Source organism: Drosophila novamexicana, unplaced genomic scaffold (assembly GCF_003285875.2).
Source record: "Drosophila novamexicana strain 15010-1031.04,08,12 unplaced genomic scaffold, DnovRS2.1 tig00001692-arrow-arrow-pilon, whole genome shotgun sequence".
In the NCBI taxonomy this organism is placed as follows: Eukaryota; Metazoa; Arthropoda; class Insecta; order Diptera; family Drosophilidae; genus Drosophila; species Drosophila novamexicana.
Window position 1 is genome coordinate 147,220 of NW_020824877.1, and position 27,647 is coordinate 174,866.

General features: G+C 43.3%; 1 protein-coding gene across 2 annotated transcripts in view; it reads right to left on the minus strand.

Moving 5' to 3' along the window:
- Nucleotides 1-531: 531 nt before the first annotated feature.
- The window catches only part of LOC115768188, a 107,423-nt gene continuing 80,307 nt past the window's right edge, over nucleotides 532-27,647 (minus strand). For both annotated transcript variants that reach the window (XM_030712697.1, XM_030712698.1), the window contains exons 3-6: nucleotides 21,955-22,149; nucleotides 14,120-14,240; nucleotides 1,762-1,838; nucleotides 532-1,606 (exon numbers count right to left, since the gene is read on the minus strand). In XM_030712697.1, coding sequence (XP_030568557.1) covers nucleotides 993-1,606; nucleotides 1,762-1,838; nucleotides 14,120-14,240; nucleotides 21,955-22,149 — 1,007 coding nt within the window. In that variant the 3' untranslated portion in view covers nucleotides 532-992. The remainder of the gene's footprint in view (nucleotides 1,607-1,761; nucleotides 1,839-14,119; nucleotides 14,241-21,954; nucleotides 22,150-27,647) is intronic.

Below are 27,647 nucleotides of genomic sequence, written 5' to 3' on the forward strand. Positions count from 1 at the left end.
ATGATCTATTTACAACGTTGGTACAGTAAGAACTCGCCGCAACGGACAACAATTGAAATTGCGTGCAAATAGCGAGCGATTATTGCACTCTCCTCTCCACAAATACCCTTGCAGAGGTTAGTCAAATTGTGTCCTCAAATGTGAAGGAGACTTCTTTGATGGAGCATAGAGCACATATATAAGTATGTCTAAATCGGACGAATCGGACTAGTATATATTCGATATTTATTATTCATATCATGCGCCCAACATTTGAGCAAACTTTTGCGAACATCGGACAACTATATTAAGGGATGCAATGGGAAAATTCTTTGGAAATACAGTTTCTTTTTCTTATATATATATATATTATAATATAGCTGCAATTGGAACAATCATGTCTATGCCATCTTCATATATCTCTACTTCTGTAAGGGTATTTCTACTTCGGAGCCCGAAGTAAACTGTTCCTTCGTATAGCTTCTTTATTTTGTTGGTACATGGATTATGCATGGAGTGAGTGTGTGTGAGAGAGATAGAGAGAGAGAGAGTGAGAGAGAGTGGGGCTTGTGGAGACAAAAAAAAAAAAACGCGTACACTTTATTTCAATTCTTAATTAACTTTCTTAAAGTTTAAACACTTATATGCGAGCTCTTGTCTCAGTGTGTGTGTGTGTGTGTTGGTGTGTGTGTGTGTGTGTGTGGGTGAGGGGTTGGGAAAGGGGCGCTTAGTGGGTTATAGACAGCTGCTAATTCGATATGATGCTAGGATATGATATGGATGAGTGAGCGCGTGGCAGCAACCGTTCAGGCTAGTCGGGTGCGGGGCTGGGGTCTGGGGTCTGGGGGTCTGGAGCTGGGGTCTGGGAATCGGGGAACTGTGTACTCGCTACATAGACTACGCGTTTACCCTACACATACTGATACCATACTCTATATATTGACGTCTCAATCGGATGGTTCACCACAAAAAAAAAAAATAGAAGCAATTTGGACGCAATGCCATTTGCTGGTTTAGACGAAGATGAACTGCGCGTGGTTGCATTTCTTGGGCGGACCGATGGTCAGACGCAGCCATTTGCCGCGACATGACGGCGCCGGCAGCGCGCTCCAGCGCGTCGTGCGCCCCGACAGCCCCTCGCCACGGCAATGATAGCTCAGCAGCAGCAGCTGTTGCTGCTCCTCCTCCTCCTCCCGCTGCTTCTGCTGGAGCGCCGGCGGCAAGATTGGAGCGGCGCTTCGTTTGGATGTTGCGGAGCGTGCACGATGCAACTGGCGCTGGTGCTTGTACTCGTGGCTTTCATTGCTGCCCACTTCCGTTTCCGGTTCCGGTTCCGGTTCAGCTTCAGGCTCGAGCATGTTCTGAGCATCGTCCTCCTCACTAGTTTCCTCCTCGTCGTCCTCGTTGTCATCCTCGTTGTTGCTGCTGCTGCTGCTGCTGCTGCTGCTGTCCAGCCGGTCCGCGTCGTCGCCATCGTCCATCGAATAGGGCTGAGCCATTGGTGTCTTGCGTGTTGTAGTCGTCGTGGTTGCAGCTGCTCCACGGCTGCCCTGCTTGCCAGCTGCGGTAGCTGTTGCTGCATCCTGGACGAGCGCCTCGAGGTCACAGCGCACCGTAATGCGATCGCCTGTGGTAAGAGGCAAAATTTGAAGGATTAGTCGGCGTTGCAATTGGATCTAATATAGACTGTACAGTGAAAACCCTCTCCTTTTATCTCTACAATATGACAGCCAGTGTCCGTTCAAGCGAGTTTTCACTGTACACATATGTGGAAGTACTCACCTTCCAGCATTAGATTGTAGGGCGGCAGCTTGTGGCAGGCCTTTGAAGCCTTGATTACCTCGAACTCTACGCAGTATCTGAAAGAAAAAGTGTGCAAGACAATTAATAAGCAAATGATAAAAGATAAAGCGGCTGATTGACTGATTGATTGACTGACTGATTGCCACAAACTTTGCGCAGTATCTGCCAGAAAAGTCAAGAGCTTATCCAAAAAGGGTAAATGTTTTGAAAGCGTGATTGTTTGACTGACTGACTGATTGAATGATTGACTGACTGACTTATTAACATACTGACTGATTGACTGATTACCTCGATCTTTACGCAGTACTGCAAGGAAAGAGCTAATAGTAAAACCTGTATCTTAAACATAAATAGATTTAAACGTTTGATTGACTGACTAGCTGCCTGATTGACTGGCTGATTGACTGATTACCCTGCAGACTAGGTAGTAACTGCAATGTATGCGAAAGGATCAACAATAAAACGTGTTACCTAAAGATAAGTTGATTTGCGGCGATTGATTGAGTGACTGATGCACTGATTGACCGACTGACTGACTGACTGATGATTGACGCATAGTCCAGTTTGTAAGAGCTGCAAGGCTCATCTTTACAGAGTAGTTACTTTTAGTATCTTAAATGACGAATTTGTTGGATATATGTGCATAGATGGGTATATTATATATTTAAATATAAATAGATATCAGTCAAATAATAATAGACAATAACATTTCATAGAGTTTATGGAGCCATGAAATTTGTTTTCACTGAATCTCTTCTCACTGAGTTGGGCTTAATTTTTTGTAAATTAAGTTCAGGGGGCTGCCTATTAACTGTGTTTTTGGCATTACAATGAATTTTGACATCAGCCATGAAAATGCATAAAGTTGGAAAATGGCAGGAAAGGCGAATAAAGGAAGGACAGAGAGCACAGAGCTGACAGATAGGCGAAGGGCAAAGGACGTAGGACGGCAGCACAGAATGATGATTATTGCGCATTTGAGCGCAGCCGAAAAGAAAGAAAAGCTCGTGAGGTGAGGTAAGGGGAGAGGGGTCGCTGCGTGGCGGGGCGGCGCGGGGCGGGGCATGGGGCATACAGTTCAAAGGCGCCGCTAGTCAACCGGAAATTCGAACTGTCTATTAAGCCTAACAATTTCCGTTTCCGTTACGCAAAAAACGCAGCGAATCCAAAAACAAATACGAGAGCGAAAGAGAGAGAGATAGACGACTGTAAAGTGGCTTTGGGTGTGTGTTTAAGTGTGTGTGTGTGTGTTTGTGTGTGTGCTTGACAGCTGTCAAGGTGTTGACAGCGGAAATTGCGTCGGAAATTCAAATGCGCCCTCAAACGTTGTTGCCCTCATCCAGTTTTAGTCGCATCGCATCGGTCTGGCGGATATTTGGCCACTTAGCCACAAGGGCTCAATTAGCAAATCGCCGAATTAGCCGGGGCCAGCATTCAATTGGCGCCACGGAAATCAAAATCACAAAATCTCAGAAAATCAAACCAAACGAAACAACACGTGAGTGTGTTCCATATGGGCATTGCCTGACTGAAAGATACCCTGCACCTAGCCACACTCAGTCGAACATCTTTCTATATTATAGCGCAATTCCACTGCTAACATTTCTTACATTTTTTGCGAATGTAATATATTTTGCGAATGTACTATATGTTGCGTGCACATTTTCCCAAAATAGCCTAATTCCACTGTCAACATTTCTGACATTTTTTGCAAATGTGTAATGTGAATGTTGCCTGTATGTTTTCTCATAAGAAACCACATTTTTCACATTTTCAAAATGTCAATTCGGAAACTTGCCACAGAATGTGAAGTTTGTAAATGTGACATTTATTGAGCATAGTGGAATCCGGTTATTGATGAAATATTTAGAGCTGAAATGTGATAAACAAAAGTATGCATATGGCAAAGCGCAGGGCTCTTCTGTTAGGCTTGATAAACTAACAACTGGAGTTTAGCAGAGAGAAAAGAAGTCGATACAAAGGATGACATAGAAGAATGTAGAGAATGTAGCTCTTGTAGTGGAAGGAGAATGTAGGGAATGTAGAGAATGTAGCTCTTGTAGTGGATGGAGAATGTTGGGAATGTAGCTCTTGTAGTAAAAGGAGAATGTGGGAAATGTAGAGAATGTAGCTCTTGTAGTAGAAGGAGAATGTAGGGAATGTAGAGAATGTAGCTCTTGTAGTAGAAGGAGAACGTAGGAAATGTAGAGAATGTAATTCTTGTAGTGGAAGGAGAATGCAGGGAATGTAGAGAATGTAGCTCTTGTAGTAAAAGGAAAATGTAGGAAATGTAGAGAATGTAGCTCTTGTAGTAGAATGTTGGGAATGTAGACTGAATCGTCTCTTGATGCTGATCAAGAATATATATATAGGTATGTATATATGTATGTCTATTGAGTCTCCTTCTGGGCGTCACAGATTTGGTGACAAACTCATAATACCCTCGACTCTGATAGAAATATAATGCGTGCCGTCGACGGCTTTGCCCGTGCTGAGCACTTAATTAACTTGGCGCACAGCCTGTCCGGGCCAGTCTCTGTCGGGCAGCTCGGTCATAAAGGTATATTGAAAAAAAAAAAAGCAAAAAAGGAAAAATAGGAAAAAATAACATTGATGTAAATAAACTTGGTGGCAGCCGCCGCACAAAGTAATAAAAATAAACAAGGCAATGCACAAAACTTGAGCAGCAAAACATAATTAAACTCAAGTGGAAGCAACTTCTGCAGCGAGTTGGCAAGGGGGTGGGGGGGGGGGGGGGGGGGGGCGACACCTTTAACGATGACACAGAACTTTGCCGAAATTGGCAAAATGTGACCGAAACTCAGCTCAGCTCACATTGCAACCCAATCTCTCGAATCTTTTTAATCTTTCCAATTGCCAAGTCTTTGTCCAAACTAATCCGATTCCAGGAGGATTAACATTTCGTACAAGCACAACATTTGAATGTGACAATGTTTTGCTTAATTTTGAACAAAATGTCACATGAGAAGTTGTCCATTTGAGACACAGGAAAATGTTGTTTAATTTGCAAAGGTCTTCAATGGATTCCTGGCATAAAAAGCTAGTCAAGAGCTTATCAATACTCTTAATACTCTTCAAGAGGGTATTATAAATTTGTCATCAAGTGTGTGAAAGCGACAACAAGTATATCATATCTTGTCTGTTTCACAGTGAAGCACAATCAATCAATTTATACCAAAGCATCTGGAATCGTCTGCGAAGCCATCTGCTTTCCAGATCTGGATGCCGTATTGCCAGCTGTGCACGATGACGGCGCTGTATACTCTACTCTCACACCCGAAGGGGTAGCTTGGAGGGGGGAACACATCTTCTAGACTTTGGCCGGGTCGCTTATCCAGTCTGACGCCCAGATACTTTGCCACTTGAGGTCATTCAGATAGACCACATCGTTAGGCCAGACTTTTAACATCTCATCCTTGCGTGGGATGTAGCAAGACCCTCCTGCCTCTCTCCAGCTGCAGCAAAGTCTGCTGTGAAGAGGGCCAAGAGAGGAGCAAGTGCCTCTTCCGCGGCCGGCTAGTGTGGAGAAGCGATTCTCTGCAACGGTCACCTTTCCAGCTTAGCCTTAATAATCCTATCAACATCGAACCAACTTTATCTTTATCAGAAGAATCAGCCTGCGTAGCCAGAATTAGTCAAGATATTCCCACCAAAGTCAACACCTTGCAGCTTTCTCCTCGCACATAGCCTTTATCATCATCAACATCGTCTGACTTTTGTCTGCTAGGGTATTCGGCTGGCCGGGAATAGCCGCTCTCTCTCTGTTGATAGCTGCAGTCGCTTCCTATTACTTAGCTTTGCCTGGCAACATGCCTTCGACAGCGTTCCGTTTTTGCTTTTTTTTTCTATTTGAAGTGTCATTTAAGTAGAATTTAGCTTAAAAGTGAAACCATGGCAAATATAAGTTTGTTGCCTTCTAGGCTCTATTTCATGCCACACCCTCCAGTCCCCTTTCCTGTTGTGCTGTCCTTAAATCGTGTCAATTGTGCTCATACGCCCCGTTGTCCCCTGCCCGCTGTCACATGCTCTATTTGCAGCGCTAATTTTAGCAGCCAGCCATCCATCGAGCCGAGCTGCCAACTATATATTGTCAATATCAATTATTTGGTACGGCCGGGCGACGACGGGTGCTGCGAGAGGGGCCAAAATCGCATGCATAATACATATATATATATGTATATGTCCTTTATTTGCGCGGGCAGCCAAGCGAAACTGTCAGTGCAAGGACGATGAACCGGCCGATGGTGGCGTTGCTGGCGAAGAGCTAGTTCCAGGCGTTGTCCCTTTGCATTGCCGTCGGTCGCAGGAAAGTATGCAACAAGATTTGCGCGCTGCTCAATCATCATTAAGGGGCGGTGCCGCAGACAAAGGGCGTGGCCCGGGGGCAAAGGAAACTAAACGAAAGTCCTGCAGAGAGAGACTCACTCGGCTTCTGGCCATTCAGGCGGCTCACTCAAGCGCCGCAAAGTGCTTCCTTTGGCCAGCCCCGGACGCCGCCGCCGGCCTGCAGCTGGCCCAAGCCCAAGCCCAAGCCCAAGCCCGTCCAATCCGGCTCGGACACGGTCCGGTGCCGAGTGTTGCCTGTCGCCTGTCGTCTGTCGCATGTTGCCTGTTGCTCCATCGACTAAATCCAAATTGAGATGTCGCCGCGTCGTTTTCGTTTCCGGTTTACTTTGCGGAAATGGGTAAGGGACCCCACCTCACCCACCGCTCCGCTCCACCAGCAGTGGGTAGCACCGCAAGCAAGCGGCCGCAAGCTGTGAGCCAACTTTGTCAAGCAATTATTTTTAGCAGCTGGAGAAGCGCCAGACCTCGCTTTCTTTTCGTTTTTGCTCTTCCTTCTAATGTGCTCCTGCACCCTTTGCAAATGCGACAACAGGGCATATTCACTCAGTGCACATGCTTGTGACGGGCATAAAGTGCCGGACAGTCTATAAATATGTCCCCCATTTCCCATCACTATCTCTTCATTCTATCCTACCCAACACTTTATATTATTACGATGCCACAATATGCTTTGCTTGATACTTTTCTGGCAATTTGTAGCTCAAGTGTCGCACACTTGCATATCGATATCTTATGTTATCGGAAATTACAACCATGGCAGAACATTCGATATCGTAAGCATGAAACATTCAACAATAATGAATACTAACATACATGTAATAGCATGTTTCTTTAACCATACGCAGTACGAATTTTGTTTGTTCAAAGAGATCGGACCATAAGCACCGAGGTATGAGAAAGACGAAGCTCAGCCGTGTGTGTGCGAGTGTGTGTGTGTGTGACATGTGCATGTATGTGTTGCAAGAAGCTGGAAGGCTTTAAACGTCAGTTGAGTTCAGTTTCAGGGTATCTTCTAGTCGGTCAATCGCGATGGCAGCAGATCTTACATGTTTTATTTGTGTTTGCCTTTCATATAAACGAGTGCAAATACTTTTTTAAGTGCCTGTATTCCTGTTCCTGTTCTTGTTGTTGTTGTTGTTGCAGTCGTTGCCTGCCATTGACAGTTGTCGGCGCGTCCTTTGAAGTGGCAAAATATTTGACAAGAAAATGACATTTTTCCAGGGGGCGGCGCCAATTGGCAGAATGATGTCGACATTTGACTTAGCTAAACACTGCATGCCACATGCCACATGCCGCATGCCGCATGCCGCATGCCGCATGTCGCACTTGAATCAGCCGCAAAAGTTTCTTGTTGCGTTTACTTCTTTTATTTGCACTGTTTCAACTTGTTGCCAAGAGCCGTTTCCTTAAAGCTGCAACTCCCATGACCCAGCCTCGAAGTTTACATTTCAATTCCTTTCTCATTTGGATAAATGTGAACTGGGCTGGAAACAGCTTAGACGTATTTGTAACTGACTAGCGGATGTGCCCCGGCTTTGCCCGAGCCAAGTTTCTTGCTTGAAATTGTAGACATAATTTACCAACTATTTGCCGCCCGTTTCCATTTTAGTTTAAGCTTTAAAATAAGTCTAAAGACCATCAGACGAAATTTTAAATAACGCCCCTAACCGCCATATTCCGCTAAGAAGGGTGGATTTTGCGAAAAGTGTGAAACATACCTCATTCATTTGAAGTTTTTTGCAACTAAACCTGATTCTTCGATTAAACCCAGAACCGCATTTATGATGAAAATGAATCTGAGTACGCAAATGTAAGCACCAAATCTGTGCGCCTCATTCGCCAATCAAGGTGGATGGATTTTGCGAAAAGTGTGAAAAATATAAAGATCCTTGAAAGTGAATTTGAACACGAAACATTGGCCATCATATCTGTGATACCCATTTCCACAATTTTACAAAAATTGTAAAAAATTGTTAATTTGAAGTTCGATCGAATGTTAAATGAAAAAAGTTTCATAACACCACATTTCACGGCTTTTTCACACTTTCGGGTGAAATTACACGTAACCCTGTTGAAATTACAGTGAAAAGCTCCGCTTCCTAGTTCTTACAGCTTGATCATCAGTCAGTCAGTCAGTCAGTCAATCAGTCAGTGAGTCAATCAGTCAATCAGTCAATCAGTCAGTCAGTCAGTCAGTCAGTCAGTCAGTCAGTCAGTCAATCAGTCAGTCAGTCAATCAGTCAGTCAATCAGTCAGTCAATCAGTCAGTCAATCAGTCAGTCAATCAGTCAGTCAGTCAGTCAGTCAATCAGTCAATCAGTCAGTCAGTCAGTCAATCAGTCAGTCAGTCAATCAGTCAGTCAGTCAATCAGTCAGTCAGTCAATCAGTCAGTCAATCAGTCAGTCAATCAGTCAGTCAATCGGTCAGTCAGTCAGTCAGTCAACTAGTTAATCAGTCAGTCAGTCAGTCAATCAGTCAGTCAGTCAACACAAACAGTTATATCCATATATCTCTTTTAACTTTCTTAAAGTGTATTCCCATCTATTTATTAATTTTATAACTTTATCATTTGAGTTTTTTTTTTAAGTGCATTAACAACTAATTAGAAAGTTGATTGCCGTCAATTTCGTGTGGCCTTTGAGCCGCTTTAAGCTGCGTTTCCACTATCTCCGCCAGCCACTTCTCTCTCTTCTCCCGCTCACTGTTTCTCTCTTGCGCTCTTGTTCAGTTTTTTGCGCCACGCTTTCTTTCAGTTCGGCCTCGCCATTGAGTGCATAATTCAATTTGAAAAGCAGACTTTGAGTGCCCCCTAAAAGTATGCAAAGCACAGCGACACACACGCACACATACACTCACAGGCGCACACATAGATCAACTGGGCATAAAACGTAGGCGGCTGCGTTTGTGCTTGTTTTTTTTTCGCTCTGCATAATGAAAATAAAGTAGCAGCTTTTACGCATTTTTATGGTTTTTATTTAACTGCCTGCTGAGAGGCAGGTGTGTGCCCCACCTGCTATGCAAATGAGTGTGCATGTGTGTGTGTGTGTGTGTGTGTGTGTGTGTGTATTCGCGCGTATCATAAAATCTGTCAATTCGCAGGACGATTGTCTTCAATTTTCAGCAGGAGCTACAGACACGCACACAGATGACTTAAAGGCTAGCAATCAACTTGCCTCTCACCCTCTCTCCCTCACTCACCCCCCCTACCCCCCCTCTCTTCTCGGTGTGGCTCTCTGTTTGCCTGCAAATTTATGCGGTCCAAGCTAATCCTCATGGGGATTTTTGCTTAAAACGTTTTATTGCTGCGCACCCAACTCAGGTGAAGCAGCAGCAGGGAAGCAGGACGCGGGGGAACAGGAGCAGGAGCTGAAGCAGGAGCAGGAGCAGGAGCTGCAGCTCGCCGGGCAGCTGCTGGAGCTGTAGCTGGAGTCGTTGGCCTGTAGGCCGGTCTTGTCCCATTTAAAGTCTGTCGACTGCAGATTTCCCAGTTGCCCTGTAAATTTATCACATTAAAAAGTGTGAAATACCGAGTGGCGTGGTCGGCGGGGGGAACTCATGGCGGGGCGAGGGCGGGCGGTTCTGTAGGCTAAAGGTCTGTATCCTGTATACCGTATCCTGCATGACTGTATCCTGTGTATTCTGTTTGCTTTTGTAATTCCTTTACGGCAATCGCTTCGCACTGTCATTATGTAAATGAAATTGTGGCGAATTATTATTTGTATACCCTGCCACAGAGTACCAACAATTTCTAATGCTGTGTGTGCCGCACAAAAGGCAGACAATGTATATACATACATATCTATATCTATATTTATATGGGACAAGCAAGTCGATATAGCCATGTGCTTGATGAGAAATGGCAAGTCGTCTTCTTACTCTTTGCAGTGCTCACATTTTGGAAGAGATTCCTCTTCAAGAAATGTTCAGACAACAGGCTATCGATATATATCGATTTCATGTCAACGAGGCAAGTTATCGATGAGTAGAATCTTCGCTGAAATGTGCAAGTCGTGCGCTTTTCTTGTCCCTGAGATCGTTGTGTGAAATCTTCTTGAGGTCTGCTAGATAAAAACTTATAAGAATTCATAAAACAGTATATCGATATATATATCGATCCCATGTCAACGAAGCAAGTTATCGAAGAGGAGTAGTTACGCTCGATTTTGCTAGTAGGGTGCGCTTCTAGTTCCTGAGATCGTTGTGTGAAATCTTCTTGAGGTCTGCCAGATATAAACCTAATACAGTATATCGATATATATCGATGTCATGTAAATGGGTAAATTTATCGATGAGTCGGGTTCACTTCTTGAAGCCTTTTTGTGCTAAAAACTTATAAGTATTTAAATGTTTGATGAAAACAGTAATCTATCGCACTTTTGCAGCACAGTTCCTCAAGGGTATTTGTGCTTTGGTGGTGCGAAGTTTTTCTTTTGTTATTGTTAGCATTTTGTTTGTTTGCTTATTCTTTGTTTTTTTTTTTTTTTTTGTTTTTCCATTTGTTATTTGCGTAATTTATTTATTTATTTTCTGCGCGCCTTCTCTCCTCCCCAATCCTCTGCTATCCTCTGTTGTGTTTCTCTGCATTCGAGCGCATAATTCATAATTCGTGTTTTCGTCCTGTGTCCTTTGTGTCCAGGCAATAAAAGTTTGTCGCTAGTTAACAAATCATTGGACAAGTGAATTGTGGCCAGGGGCAGAGGTGGACAGTGTGGAGTGCGGGTTGCGGGGCTGATTATGATTCAGTTTGAATTGATTTGTGTGCGGCAACGAGTACCTTTCGATTCTATCGATGCGCGGAAATGTATTCATAAGTTATTCATAAGCTTGTAGCAGAAAGAAAGCTTTGAATGAAAGATTCACTTATGAATCAATTGGCGATCGAGTTGAATATATTTATTCAGTCGATAAATAAACCAAACTAAATTCTAGACAACCCTCAATTCCATTTGTTTTCACTTTGACTCATTGCAACTGGGCAAAAGTGAAAGTTATCGATAAATCTCTATCGATATTGTCTGCATATTTGGCAGCACTTGTTTGTATTTTCCTTTAATCGACGCTGTGTACGAAAAGTGTGCCCAAAGATCGAGTTGAAACGTATGAGAACTGCAAAATATTGATTCGATGAATGATTCGCTGAATGATTCATTTAAGAACTGAACTGGGCTGTTTTGAATGCATTCATACAATCATAAATTGAATCGAATTTAACTGTGCATTGCAGAAAAGTACAAATTTACATATATTTCAGAAGAATTTTCACTTTAGCTAAAGAAAACTAAAAATAAAAGTAAAAGTTATCGATTAATATTTATCGAATTTGCAGGCAAAAAGTTGCCAACACGATTCTAACTGTATTTTATTTTATTTTTTTTATTTTATTTTTTTTATTTTTTCTGTTAAATGGATGAAGCTTGAGCTGAATTGAAAGTAAATGGAAAAGGCATAAAATAATAAATTGCGGATTTAATTTAATTTTGTGTGCGAACAACAAAAAAAAAAAACAACAAAAGCAAAGCGCAGCATAATAAACGGCTTTTGATGAGCAGCGAAACACTTAAGTAGGAAGAAGAAGCAGCAGCAAGCAATGAAAAGAGACGACACAAGAAACCGCAACAACAACAACAACAACTACAACAACAACAACAGCAGCAATAAACCGCAACAACAACAAAGCAGCAAGGCAAGCGAAAGTCGTCGATTTGGCTTGACCCCACCCCCTCCCCCGCACCGCTAAACACCGCATTGCAGGGGGTACAACGCGGCGTATGCGGCACGTGATTGATGTCCGTTAGCTTATTAGCAGAAGCAAGGGGACCCCCTTCCCCTCCCCCCTCTAGTGGCTGCTTCTGCAATCAGCGACTCGCAATTGTATGGCGTGAGCATGTGAGAGAGAGAGAGAGCTAGAGCCGAGTCCAGGGTCCAGTAAATCGTCGCATTTGGTCGTACATTGAGGTTAGGACATGCACAGAACATGCTATCCGCTTTTCTAATGAGTTTAAAGGGTATTTAAAAGTTGATGTTGCACAGCACAGCAATTAGAAGGGAAAGCAAGAAGAAAGACGACAAGAATTGTGAAATTCTATATCGTGATAAACAGAACATTTATCCATACAAAAGCTCAGGCTACGATTGATTCTTTTTATAGAGAATTTTTATATAGTAGTGCGAAATATGGTATAGCTCGTTAATGCCTAAATGGTTAACAAATGTTGATAAACAAAAAAGATTTTCATACAAGAACTTAATTCTTGACATGATAGCTATATAAAAGCCCGATCCGGCCGAGTTTGACATATAGGTAATATGACTTAAAAGGAAAGAGAAATTCGTGAGAGATCTACAGCCAAGCGGATTGATAGGTTGGACAATAGGTGCATATATATTATACACCGTGTGTTAAACATTGTACAGGGTATCTTCAAGTCTAGACAAATTATGACGATAGTCCTTGAGAACTGAGAGATCTACAGATAGACGGACTGACAGGTTAGACAGTAATAGTATATACCGTGTACAGGGTATCTCCAAGTTGGATATAGACCAGACTAGACCTAGAATACATGCACTTATTTATCCTTATGCTTTGTTTGGCTTGCGGACAATTGAAGGAAGACATCAAGGACACTTGGGCACGGCGCAGTCAAGGATTCCTAGCCAACCTGTCTGCGTGCGAATGGAATGAATCATAAACATTTTCCAGTCACAAACAAAAACAGGGGAAAACAACGAAAAAAAAAGAAAAGAGGAAAAAAACGGAAAAGAAAACAACGAAATAGTCGTAAGGACGAAAATTAACAGCGTGTCAAATCAAGGCGGGCATTTTATACAATTTTTATGCGCCTTTTATGATGGATTTTTATTGCTGGCGCTTATGCTGATGTTATTCCTGGACGGACCCCGCCCCCTCCCAACGTTCCCTCCCTCCCCTCGCCCCACTGCCAGCTGCCCATTACAACATGAAATTGTTGTTTGCATGCCGCGCGCCATAAAAACACAACAGCTAGCAACAAATTTGGGATTAATACTGAAATTTACCATTCCTTCCCCTCCACCTCTCGCTAATGTCGTAAAAGCGGCTTTGGCGAATGATTTTCCATACCTTTCGCATAGCATCGAGAAGTCAAATTAAAGAAAATCATGCGTGAAAAAGGTCCAGACAAGTGCAAATCATTTCACGCTCGGCTCCTGAATTGAAATTTTAAGCGTAAAATAATCTTAAGATATTTAATGGCAAATAGTTAGATCTATGGAAGCGCTGGGCATAGATATCTTCACAGATCTTAAGCTGAAAGGCAAGAGAACAAGAAGAGAGCGATAGAGAGAGAGAGAGCGTGAGACTGAGAGTAGAAAGAGAGAGAAGAGTGAAAAAGAGAAAAATCTTAAGTACTGTGAAAGTAAGTTCTCTTAGAACATTAGAAGAGATAAGTTAGGTTTTCTAAAGAGACAGAAGAGTGAAAAAGAGAAAAATCTTAAGTACTGTAAAAGTAACTTCTCTTAGAACATTAGAAGAGATAAGTTAAGTTTTCTAAAGAGAGAGAAGAGTGAAAAAGAGACTGTGAAAGTAACTTCTCTTAGAACATTAGAAGAGATAAGTTAAGTTTTCTAAATAATCCTTAGATACATGTGTGTACAAATTTCTTAAGTACTCCTATATATATTTAGGAATCTGTGTATAGTTTCTTCCTTTGCTTAAACTATTTCTCGATATCTTAAGTTTAAACTATGCTAAGGCTTTAAATTCTATACACTTCAGATGGGGGCAACAATCTAAAGTACGGCTAGTTACACTCTAAACATAAGGAGCGACAAGGAAAGAGATATCTTAAACTTATTACCGCATCCGCAAAATTGTCGTAAAAGACCTGAAGTGAGATAGCCTAAACATAATGCCTTACCTGGGTTTTTCCTTCTGCACAGTTTAGAACCATCAAACGATTCAAATAGTGTTGTGTAGCGTCTACTTACTCATGATCCCGATTGTGCTTGTAGGAGTCGCGGTAGCGCGTGCGCAAATTGCGGTGTAGGTCGCTGCTGTTGTTCGCATGATGGCTGCGGGAGAGGGCGGCGGGCAGCAGCAGGGCCATCTCTGAAAGAAACAAGAAGAAACGTTTCTTAAAAAGAAAATCCAAGAAGGCAACTTAGAGGGAAAAGGCAACTCAGCTCAAAAAAGCCACGTAAAAATCAATTTGTTTTGCCAAGTCACGTGTTGGACGGGTAAATGCCGTGACTCTAGCCGGAAGAGCTGGCTGTAATTTCGTCAACGAGATTGTGTGCGAGTGTGTGTGTGTGCTGGGGGTGTGTGTGTGCTGGGGGTGTGTGTGTGCTGGGGGAAAATGCGTGCCTGAGTGCCTGAGGTTATGCCACACGTTTCGCTTGCTTTCGCTTTGCTTTGACTGGCTTCGCTTGATGTTTGCGTAGCTGAGAGCGAAATCAAAACATGCCATTAGACAACACTGGAATAAAAAAAAAAAAAGCAAAGAAAGAAAAAAACAGAGGAGGTGGCAACGCCAGCGAACAGGAACAACAAGCGACGGCAAACAACAAACGGCAACAGCGCCCAAAAGCTGCTTGGCGCCCAACGTGGGTACGCCCCCCTTCATGCAACATGCTGACTTTTGACTATTGCCCAGAAAAACTGGAATCGACAGCGCCAAAAGCAAATCCTGTAACTGACACCCAACCAAAAGGGACCAGAGGGAGGCGTGGGCAGGTGGCCATATGTGCCATTCACGTGACTCGTGAAAAGTGTTGCCAACGCGTACAAAGAAAGAACCTGTGCCATGTAAGCCTGGCCCAGCTGTGGATGCCATTGCGAAGCGTGCCTCGGCACAGACAAACGAAGACCAAGTACTTAGTCCCTTTAGCCCCTCCCTTGTGCACTACCCTGCATCCACTGGAGTTGGCTAATAGAAAGTATAGAAAGTGTATGGAATAGGATAGGGAAGCATATTGCGAGTCCAAAGCGGTATATCATTCCCAGAGAACATCTATCAAAATCTTGTTTAAGGCAGATTATAAAAGTCACCGAATCTCCAGATGAAGAATATTTTACTGTGACTTGAAATAATGATCTTTGAGAGGGTATCTTCTAGTCGAAAGATAGATAGATAGATAGGCTCTTTAATTAATTGATCAAGAAGGGCAAGAACAGAAAAGAGAGAGAGAGAGAGAGTGAGAGAAGTGTATGATAGAGAGAGATCAAGCTCGTTTCTGTTATACTACAGCTTCTTACTTTTAACTCTGTACTGATACATCTTAAAAGGGCAGCAGGGAGTTGGAGAGAGAGAGAGAGTGGAGAAAGTGGGAGAAAGGAAGAGGGAGAGTGAGTGCGTGGGCTAGCACGTTACACGGCAAATTAATTGTCAGGCTTTTAAGTTGTTGTGGTAAACAAATGATGATGGTCCAAGCTTAAAGCAATTTTTGAGTTAATGTGAAGGGTTAGAGATAAAAAGAACGAGAGAGATAGATAGAGAGAGAGAGAGAGAGAGAGAGAGAGAAAGAGATAGAGAGAGAGAGAGAGAGAGAGAGAGGAGAGCGTGACTAAGCGGTTGCTGTCCTGCACATATGTATTGCATAATTTTGGGCGTCAGCAGCCTCACAACTTATGCAAATTGAACAAGTCAAGTGCCACAGACACACACACACACACACACACACACACAGAGACACACACACACACATATGCACATAAATTTGCATAATCAAATGCCATATTGTTGTGGCACGCCCCCCGTCACCCGACGCCCAGTTTGTTTTACGTTTTTCATCTTGGACGATTACCAACTTGGGCCAGGCACACCCACACACACACACACACAGCCACACACACACGAGCACACTCACGTCCACATTGAAGCAAGTTAATTGGAATTTAGCACATGGCCCGTAATTCACATGCCGTTGTGAATGAACGTGTGGCAGCGAATGAGTGAATGTGAGTGTTCAGCAATTATTTTTATAACGTTAATGAGCACTGCGCATTATTGTGGCTGCCGATGGCGGCGACAACGCGGATGATGATGACGACGACAGTCAGCGCCAAAAGTGTGCGCACGTAGTTGCCACACTGTAAGAAATGTCGCAGCAGCTCATTATTTTGGCCAGACTGACTGATGATTGACTGATTGATGATCAATGTACAGCTTCAGTTGTAAAAAACTCAAATTTGTACACCTTTGGTGCTGAAAGTGAAAGTGAAGTGGAAAAGGGGTGGAAAAATATGTAGTTTGTTTTCTCTTTTACAGACTGCCTTTAGACTTTAAAGAATCTTTGTGTTAATGCATAAGACTAATGTTTTCTGGTTGTGCAAAAGAGAAGGGAATCTAGTGAGAGGGAAGTGAAAAATACGCATTTCACCTATTTTGGTGAATTCGAAAGATTAAAGAAAAACCGCCTTTTAAGATCTTTCTTAAATGTCATTTGAGACATTTTTTGACGCCTTTTATTATTTCTAGATAAACATGAAAACGCTTGCACTTGATACGCTCTTCTTGTTGCCAGCTACTCACCGATAGATGTCGCTCAGTGTAAGTAACAAAATTCAGAGCATTTCTCACCTGTAAGTGGCACTGGGCATTGTGTCACGCCCACCCCAAATAACTCAAAAGGGGCGTGGGTGTGTGTGTGTGTGTGCCATGAGTGGCATGTGTTTGTGTGTGTGTGTGTGCATGTGTGTGTGGGCGTGGGCGTGGGCGGGCGCGTTTGTTTACCTTAATTATTACACACATGCCAAAAAAAGGCGCACAGCCGCAAACTTCGCACACACACACACGCACACACACACACACACTGTCACACACTTACACACACACATGCACTTAGTTGGCGCTCGTTTGTTAGCAATTAACTTGGCATTACACAATTTTTAATAGCATACTTAACGACGCCCCGCCTCTCGCTCTCAGTCTGTCGTCGTCTTCGCTTGTGTCTTGGCCTGAGTCTGCGTTGACGTAAATTGAATTTGCGGCCTGGCCAATTACCTAACACAAATTGCACGTATTTATGGGAGTTACTTTTGTTGCTGTTGTTATTGTTGTTGTTGCTTTTGTTGCTGTTGCAGCAATATGCAACAGCTGGGAGCTCGTCACGCGCTCTGCTTCGCAATTTCCGCTTGGCATTTGTGCAGTTTCCTTTATTAATTTTGCCATTTGCTTTGATCCTGCTACGCATTTTTTCGCTGCTGCATTTGCATTCGATACCCTGTAGCCATTAGTAATCGCTAAGCGGGTATAATGGTGCACGTCAGCTGTCTGGGGCATTCGATGAGCTGCAGGTTTCTCAGCTCAGATCAAGTTTGATTACAAGCATCGATAACTTGCCATCCTTTGTGTTGTTATCGATAAATGTGTGTATCGCAATCTTGTTTCTGCGCATTTATCGACGCTTTGGAGGGGTCGTTAGGTGTACATAGATGCAGGATATTTATATATGTGTATACTGTATATTTTGGTTGGGTCGAGGGTATTTTCTAGTCGTTCACTCCCGGCTGGCGCAGTCTTGCCTGTTCGCGCTGCTTTTGCCTTATTTTTCATTTGATTTTTCCGCGCTTAAATTGCGAATTTGCAGTCATGTTTGACCTCAATAGCCCAGCTGCGCAATCCTTTGCTGCCAGCTGCTGTCTCCCTCTCGCGCTCTCTCTCTCTCTCTCTCTCTGTCGTTCTCGCTTAGTGTCTGTCTCTGTCACTGTTGCTGTCTCTGTCTGGCTGTGAGCCTGTGCAGCTCTAATCGACATTTTAATGCTCTGTAATTGCCTGTGACGCTGGCAACCGGCTAAAGCCAAAGAGTTTGCCCGCCGATAGCTGACAGCAATTTGCAAGATAAACAAGACACACACACACACACAGGCACACACACACACACAGGCAAACACACACATGCTTAACACTATAAACAGCTTAAAACTGTATTAAAAGCATTTAATTCACACACGTGTGCGTGTGTGTGTGTGTGTGTGCTTTTATTTTAATTACCACTTACATATTGATTCTTTGCTCTTGGCACAGCGCAAAAGTGTTGCCTACTTTTCAGCGTGTCCGCAATATCCTGTATTAATTACTAACCCATACTTGGGTTGACTTTTTTTTCATACGTTTTGTTTGCTTTTTTTTCAACTTCTTTTCAACATCTTTAATTTAACTTATGTGCATATTGACAATGCAATCTATTCTACTGTTAAGCCTAACATGAAAATGTACAAGGAACTGCAAAATCGTTTCGATGAAATCTCCGCAATCTCCTTCGCATTCGGACTTCTCCAATTCTAAGTCTCAATCGAATTATGCCTAGCCAAACGATCTGGATAATTCCAAAGCCGCGCAACACAATTCGCCGCCTGTATATAGTTATAATGTCCCCAACTCTGGGCAATCTGAGATCTTCTTACAAATCGGCAGTTCACATGATTTTCGCAAGACGAAATTTTGCAGCAAGCCCGTATACTATACTTGCAGCTATGCAATACTTTATTTTTTTATAGATAAGTTTGAAGATACGTTTGCCCAATCTTCTCTTCAGGGCTTCTGAAACACTTGTGATATGTTTGTTAAAGCTCAAGCGCCTGATTTAGTGCACCCCTAGGCATTTGTAGCTGTTGTGGGGCGTCCATAATTGACCGCACATTTATTTAAATTTATGTCAATGCTGCAACGTTTCGCCCACATTTCAAACAGAAGACAAGTTTATGTAAACAGGGTGTAGAGCGTGGGCTCCGACACACTGCATTGTCTTCAATAAGGCTCGCTTAAAGCTTTCGTGCGCTTTGAAAGCTTCCTTTTCTTGGGCTATAAAGCTTTAAGCTGCTTTCAAAGTTCTTTTTAGCTTGTCTATGCAGCTTAAATACGCGTTGAAAGCTTCTTTTTCATCAATAAAGCTTTAAGCTGCTTTCAAAGTTCTTTTTAGCTTGTCAATACAGCTTTAATATGCTTTGAGAGCACTTTCTTATATCTTAAAAAAGCTTTAATGTGATTTAAAAGCTTTTTCTATTCTTAATATAGTTGTGACATTTTTATGCTGTGTGCTTTAGTGGCTAAGCTGTCGTTAATTTTGTCCTTTGTGCTTTCACATACCCACCCACCCACACACACACACACACACACACACACACACACACACACACTCAGCTCCATTGATGCTTGTGACATGTGGAACTGGTGCTGTGTGTGCTCTTTATGCATACAGTTAAGCAATTTTTTAATGGCTGCAATCAAAGTTTTAATTAAACGCTTAAAGAGCGGACAGCGGATGGCTAAACCACAACAACGACAACTAAATCCAAAGAGGGGCAACAGGAAGCGGGCAGGCGATGAAGGAGCGGGTGAGGGGGGGGGGAGGGTCAGCCTGCAAGTGAAGCCTTTGCGACAGGCACGTCCGAGGCTAATGGAGCGCAGGCGACCCAAAACATAAACAAAAACTTGTGCTGCGATTTTTAATAGTTTTTTTTTTTTGCCACTGCAGCTTCTTCTTCTTCTCGGTTTTTTTTTTTTTTGTAGTATTTTGTTTGCTGCACTTCTTCTGGCCTGGGATTGGGGCGTGAGCGTGGGCGTGTGTGTGTGTGTGTGTGTGCCGGCGGCGACACTTAGCCAAATATAATATGGCTTTTATGTCAGCCACTTGCAGAAAATTGCTTTGGCTCTGCATGCCAGGCCAAAGGGCAGCGCGAGGGGGCGGGAGGGGGGAGGGCCAGGCAGATACTGGAACTTACGTTCTTTCACGTGCGTCGACTTCTTATGCAGCTGGGCGCTTTTAACGCTGTCAGTTTTTCTCTGTCCTGAGCGGCATTCAACAAAAAAAAAAAAAGGACGAAAAAAAAAAGTGGCGAAAAAAGTTTCAGCTTCAGCTTCACCAAGCGAAAGCTGACAGATGCATCTGCCGGAAAGATGCCCCCGCGCCCTGCGGCCCAAGTACAAGTGCATCAGCATCAGTGGACCCTCCCCCCTCTCCCTTCACCACCCCATCCTCCGTCAAGTGACTTAGCTTGCTCCACATTTTGCCGGGCGTTTAGGTGAAAAAGCTTTTTGCATCGCAAGTTCTGTCAATGCAATTTCAATGCCTGTGCGGGCGCGACGTTCAAATACCCTCGAGCCATGCGCCTCTAAGAAATTGGATGCTTTCTTTATACTAAGTGGTTTATTGCAGATGGAAGAGCGTTTTCTTTGAACTTTCAAATGTTTTAAGGAGGTTTTAAAGAAGTCCTAAACAGATATAAAACAGGTTTCGAAGAGGTTTGAAACAGGTTTGAAAGAGATTTTAGGCGGGTTTCAAAGACATTTTAAGGGGTTTCTTTTTAACATGTTTCAAAGAGGGTTTCAACATGTGTAAAAGGGGTTTTAAAGAAGTTTCAAAGGGTTTTCAAGGGGCTTTTAGGCAGGTTTCAAAGTGGATTTGAACAAGTTTTAATGGGGTTTTAGTCGAATAGATTTTAGGCAAGTTTCAAAGGCTTTTCACGGGTTTTAGGCAGGTTTCAAAGGGGTTTGAACTTGTTCCAAAGAGTTGTTCAAAGGGATTTTAGGCAAGTTTCAAGGGGGTTTAAACATGCCTGAAAGAGGTTTCGAAGCGGTTTTAAACAGGCTACTCAGAGATAGGCTTTAAAGGAATATGAAACGCGTAGCAAAAAGATGTAAGGTTTAAAGAGTATATAAAATAATTAGAACACGTAAGAGAGGAGGAGAGCTCTAGTCGAGAGTGTCCGACTAGGAGATGCCCTACCAAAGAACGTCGCTATGCAAGGGCACTATTAGAAACATTTCAAAGCGGTCTCTTAGATGGAAGGCGTTTTAAAACAGGTCTGAAAAATGTATTAAATGTGAGTAAAAGGAATGTAGGATGACTAAAAGAATGTCGTTCAAGGGAGAAGCCCCTCCATTGAAGCTATCCCATAAGGTTGCAAGAACTCAAGGTGTCAAGAAATTCTCAAATGAGAAACATTTCAAAGCGCACTTTTAGATTGACGGCGTCTTAAAACAGATCTCAGAAATTTATTAAGGTTAAGTTAAAATGGAATATGAAGAATGTTATTAAAGGGAGAAACTACCCTATAGGGTTTGCTCTGGCGCACGTGGTATTACAATGGGTGTAAAATATTTACGCTGCATATGCAGGGACGCTAACAAAGAGAGCCAAGTGCTTGCTAAGTGGATCAACATATCAACATTCTTAACAAATGTGCTATGGAGAATGGTAAATGGTAAATGGTAAATGGAATATGGAATAAGCCCCGTGACAAGGCTTAAACTGGGCTGCCAGATGCATGTTAATGCACATTTTTGATCTCTAAACAAGCATAAATAGATATATATATAGATATAGATATTTTCTGGCATTTGAATACAGCGAATATTGCTGCCACTTCTTCTTATTAGCTTATTTTGTTAATACTCTTGTTCTAATCTCCAATAATGGAATCAATATACATAATATAACTTATCTGGCAGATCGATGGAATGGATCCTGCGAAGTCTTCGTCGTGCTTTCCAGTTGGGGATTTGGCTGACAGTTCGCCAATTTAATTAAAGAAAAGGGCCAGGAACAGGGTCAGGAACAGGTGCAGGGCTCAACTGCAACAATGGCCGACTCAGCTGTTCTCACCTGTCGCGCGGTGTTTGGGTTGAGGTAAGCGGACAGTGTCTGGTCAGATATTTTTTTTTATTAAAAGTGCATTTCAATAAAAGCGGCACACACGCATTTACAGATACAGTTACAAGTGTAAAGGTGGGCGGATAGGCGCCCTACATTGAGCTGCATTATGTGCGAGTGTGTGTAGGTGTGTGTGCGTGTGTGTGCGTGTGTGTTTGTGTTGGACTTACCGCGCAAAATCTTCTTATCGCGATGGCCGTGACAGCGATAGCCCTGGCAGGCGCGCTTCTGGAGCAGCGAGGGGCAGTGCTTGCCGCCGTTTTGGACCGGCTGCAGGATTTGGCGCGTCCGCGTCATCATTCCAGCTCCGCAGCTCTTGTCGCATTCGCTCCACGCCCCCCAATCGCCCACCTGGCAGTCCAGCACTGAAATTTCCAAAAGACAAAAGCGAAACATCGCGTTAAACTCTGAAGTCAAATACAGTCAAACTTCTCTAAAGCGAACTTTTGAAAAGTATCCATAAAGTTGCAGCAAGTTGAACTTATCTTACCTTGTATTTAAGGTCTTCCATCTTCTATTTTGTTCTTTAGCTCTTATAGCATATCTCATGATAATTGACTTAAGTCAACCTTATCTTAACTTATCTCATTTTATCCCACGTTATCTTATCTAATATATCATGTCGTGCTCTCTTCTCCTCGCTTCTCTTTTCTATTCTTTTCTTTTTGTTTCTTCTTCTCTTTTTTTTTGACATTTCTTTTCTCCTCCCTTCTCCTCTTTTCTGTTTTCTTAACTTCTTTTCATTTCTCTTATCTTATCCTTACTTATCTCCGATCGCTTCTCATCTTATCTCACCTTATCTCAGCTCACTTCACCTCATCTCATCACATCCCATCTTATTTAATTTTATCCTATTTGATCCAGTGACAGTTTTCATTTGCAGGAACAAAAGATGTATAGTAGCTTTGTTATTAACCGAATTTCCGTGCATCATTGCCCAACACTGGCGTCCTGCTGAGCGTTGCCACCTAGTTACAATGGACACTTATTGGAGTACATAAGAACAATGGAGTATTTGTCCAGCCGTATGTCGAGCACATGCGAAAGGGCCAAATAAGAGACTAACCAGCGCTGGCAAAGGCATTTGGGGATAATGCACAGAGAAGATGCCCTGCAGCTGGGCTTTTGTTTCAGAATTTTGCAGTTGCAGGCTGCAGTTGCCGTTGCAGCTGCATTTGGCTAAATGCATCGAGTGACGTTTCAAGTTTCTTAATTAAAAATTGTGCAGACCGGCAAAATTAATTAAAATCCATTTGCCTTGATTGCGTCGAGATCCTTTGGCTTTGGCTGCGCCTTTGGCGCTGGCTGTGCATTTGGACAGGCCAGGCCAACGTTTGGTTTGGATTCGGTTTCGGTTTTGGATTTGGTTGCGGACTTGCTCGGCAGCGTTTTTGGGGTGGCATTCTGGTGGACGGCAGCCTTTTAGTCCCGGCCCTTAAAGGCGCTAATGAAGCCACAAAGAGCGCTGGCCAGGCAAATTGAATTATGCTGCTGCCTGTCTGCTCTCTCCCCCTCTCCCTCTCCCTCTCTCTCTCTCGCGCACAGATATATCTCTATCTCGTTTCTGTTTAAATTCCCTTGGCTTGTGCAGCTGTTGGCCAGAAATTGCAAAAATTGTCTTTAAAATCGATTTTAGCTGCATTTATCGATGCCATTTGCAAAAGTTTTTCCCACTTTTGCTTCCTTTTATTTTTTTGCTCTGACCCTATTGAAAAACTGTAAAAAGGGTATTAAGGTTTTGTGCAAAGCTCTGCGACAGGCCAAGGGCGAGCCCAGCTGAGTTGATCCTGTCATGTCACAACTCCGAGAAATTCAACTTTACTCAATTGACCAAGTTTTATCTTGACTTATAGCTCGTCCTTTGCTATTAATTGAACTAATTTTAATTGTTGTTTACTTTGTATATTATTAAATAAATATTTTGGTAAATATCTGATGAGATAAAAACATAAGATCAACTTATAAACTGGAATTTCTATTAACTTTACTAATTTTAATTCGTACTGAGTGCAGGGTGTTTCCCAGTCAGGCACGCCCGACTAGAACACTCTTGTGTGTGTGTGTGTGTTTTTTTTTTGCCTGGGTATTATCTTTAAAGGCGCTTTGCTCGTAATTTTGTACAGTGTGCACACACACACGCACACACGCACACCACAAAGCCAATTTATATTTTCATTTTCATTTTCATTTCGCCTTTTTTGCACAAGTTTTCGCAAGCATTTTACCCATTGCTTTTCAGTGTGGACGCGCGAAATTAGCAGAAAGAAGCAGAAAGAAGGCCAAACAAAACGCTGCGATAATAGAACTAAGTGCAGGAGCGTGTGTAAAGGGTGCACAGCGAGGGGCGGGCTCGGGCGTGGGTATGGCAAGCATAAAACTAAAGTAGTTAAAATTATGATTGCATTGGCTGCTGCTGCTGCTGGAAGCGGCAAAGTGTTTAGCATATTGTGTGCAGCTCCATGAATGCGAATGAGAGCAGAGAAAAGGCCAGGACCGACAGAGAGAGAGAGAGAGAGAGAGAGAGAGAGAGAGAGGGGAGAGAGGAGGGGAGAGTAGATGGGATGAGACGGACTGAGTGAAGCGAGCGCAAACTTTGCCAAGGACTGAGAACTTTGCCTGGCAGCGCTGCAATCCTGCGATCCTTTCGTGCAGCTTGTTGTGGCAATAAATGGCATAATGCTGCTTAGCAATCAAGTGGCATGATTAGGAGCAAGGAGCTAGGAGCTAGTAGCTGGGAGCGGGCAGCGGGCGGGGTAGACGGACCAGGGATTGGGTTGGTAATGTCACGGCTTATCCAATTTCGCACACTCGCACCTAATTCCCAGGCTGAGCCATTCGACCAGCTGGCCATTTGCCAGCTGCCAGCTGCCAGCAGTTGCAGCTCTGATAACGCCTGCTGATAACGATGATAATTATAATGATGATAGTGGAAATGTTGATAATTCTGATGATTATGACTCTTGCTGGTCTGAAGAGTTCAACAGCTTTTCGTTTCTGGCATTTGCAGTACATTTGTCAGCTTATAAGACGGCGACGTTGACACATTTCACCTGCCAGCAAAGTTGCAGCGTTGCCAAATTTCACATGTTGCACTCCTCGTTAGATGAGTTGTCAAGCTGACAAGAACTCGGGCAGTTTATTGCAAGGATGTGCTACTGTCTTAGCCAAGGGCCATCGCAGAGAGTTATATTTAGAAAATGTATTGATAATAATAGTGGAAAATTTATTTATTACACTGTTGCCACATTTCACATGTTGCTGTTTTATAGGGAATTTCTCCTGTTTGTCCATGATAATCGGTAATTTGAAAGTTTTACGCTTCACTTCCACGTTCCATTTCCAATTTCATGTCTTTCACGAAGTTCCATCTACGAATTCAACCTTCAGGTTTCACTTCTAAGGTTCACCTCGCAGATCCACTCAAATTCCACCGTCAAGTATTTCCTTTTTTAAGTTTCCACTTCTAAATTCCATCTCTAAAATCTCTAAGATCCCTCTACAAATTCCACCTCCATGCTCCACTGCTAAAAGACCACCTTTTTGTTTCCACCTTCAAGTATTCCCATTTACACCTGTTAAGTTTCACTTGTCCCCTTCAATTTCCACTTATAAGTTCCATCTGCAGGCTACGCTTCCCAGTTGCGGCTATTGTAAGCGCCTCTTAATTTTGCTGCAACTTCTTTTTCTTCTTCGACTTCAATGCGTCAGATGTAAATATCAGCAAGCCTGTAAATTTAGCAGCTATTGTAGGGATCAAAATGCCGTATGCAATTACACAATGGGTCAGTTGGGGGCAGTTGACGGGGCGGGGCACGGCGCATCCATCCACTTGCTTCGCTCGAGTATTTGTCATTACGCACATGCCACGACTGCTGCTGGAGTTGCATTTCCTTGGGGCACACACGAGCTGCCAGAACATAACTCAATGTCCCAACGAACGCAACAGACTGCGTCTAGGGTCTAGGGGGCAGCATCAGCCGGAGCAGCAGTTGCTGACGCGTTTGGGGCCAAAAGGGCAAACGGCAAATTCATGAAATGCTGCACGATGTTGTGTGTACCACAGAATGGGGCACGGAAATAAACACAGCTTGGTTATTTGTGGTCAGCGATGCGCAGCAAATGCCCTCAAAATGTGTGCACGTTGTTCTTGTTCTCGTTGTTGTTGTTGTCGTAGAGCCAAAACCCTTGCACCAGCGACCTTTCTCTTTGGTCAGTTGCGCTTGATGTTCCTTCTTTGTTCCAGCTGGCCAGCCTGCGTCTGCGAGCCAAGTCAAACAATTGCTTTTGACAAACTCAAGTGCGGCAGATAAACAGATAAAAAGTCGCAGCCCCTTTGTTTTTCAACGTACAGCGCATTCAAAATGGCGTCGCGCGTCCTGCTCTGTGAAGTGCGGCAACCGCGCTCGACAAGCGGCTCAAAGACGTACAGTCTGCAGCATGAAACATAGCTTTTGTGAGCCAAAGTGCATTCCATCGCCCGAAAAACATTCCGTTGTTGTTAAACTTTCGTGTTTTCAAGCCAGTTCCCGTTAAAGAAATGCTGCAGAGCGTTTTTTTCTTAGGCATTTACAGAGTGTGTTGCCACATTTCACTGAAAGGCGACAACAGTGCCGGAAGTCTTCACATTGCGTTACACTGTTGAAACATTTAACTATTCTATTTCATCACAGTGTTGCCACATTTCAAGGAAGTGCGACAACAGCACCGAAAGAGACGACACATTCGGTGCAGCTGACACTGTTGCCATATTTAACTATTGCATTTTATGAAGGGACTTGCGTAAAGTGGCCAGAGAAGTGCGGCAACAGCGCCGCCAACACTGTTGTCGCCCTTCACTAGATCTTTAGGATGCCTTGATTAAGTCGCAAAAAAGTCCAATGCGTAAGAGTCAGCCTCAAGTCAGAGCATAACCTGCCAAGCATCATTCATGTTGTTGCCACTTCTCACTACCTTTAATTGCAACGACCGAGCTTACATGCCTCTAATTTAGATTGTTGCCACATTTCTTATGGGTTAGGGTCAGCTGAAGCATGGCTTATTCGCGTCTTTCGCTTTCAGCCGGGTTCTTGCAGTCAACAAAGCTTTCGAATTGCAACAAACTTTTGCCGAAAACTAGAGCTTTAACCCGGCAACTGTTGTTGCTGTGCTCTGACCAAAACTTTGCTGCCCAAAGGCTGTCAACAGCAAGCAACTGAGCAGTAAACCGAGAGAGAAAAAAAACGAAGCAAACTTTCAATAACTGATATTGTCGCTTCGCCTTGTTGTCAACACTGTCAGCAACAGCAGAAGCAGTAGCAACAGCAGTAGCAGTAGCAGTAATAACAGCATACAATAACTAAAACTTGCCCAAATACTTGGCTTTGGCTTTTGTTAACTTTATCGCTCATGAGTTGAGCTTGTTGTTGCTGCTGCTGCTGCTGCCTGGCATCGAGCCAGCGTTGCCAAATTGCAGGTGCAGCTGGTTTTTAGGGTTGCCAACATTTTAATTAATTTTTCATTTCACATAACTTGACAATTACCGAAAACAATTTGGCATTTCAGATGTGAAAACCAAACGAAACTCAATTGAAACTCATATGCGAGCGCATATCGAGTAACCGCAATAAGTGGGCGTGGCAACAGTTAGCCCTTGGCATATGGAACACATCCTGATTGCCAATATTGTGTAAATTGCCAAGGTAAGTAGCTAATGGCACAAAAGGGAGGTGTGTGCAAATTGGCGCTTCAAGTGGGTCTCATTGCAATTGTTGGCACTGGAATTACACAAATTTGTCGCCATTCGGCGTCCTCATTAATTTCAACATGTATTTTTAACAATGTGGCAAATGGTTGCCAAAGCCCAGCCGCACTACCTTTGACCCTT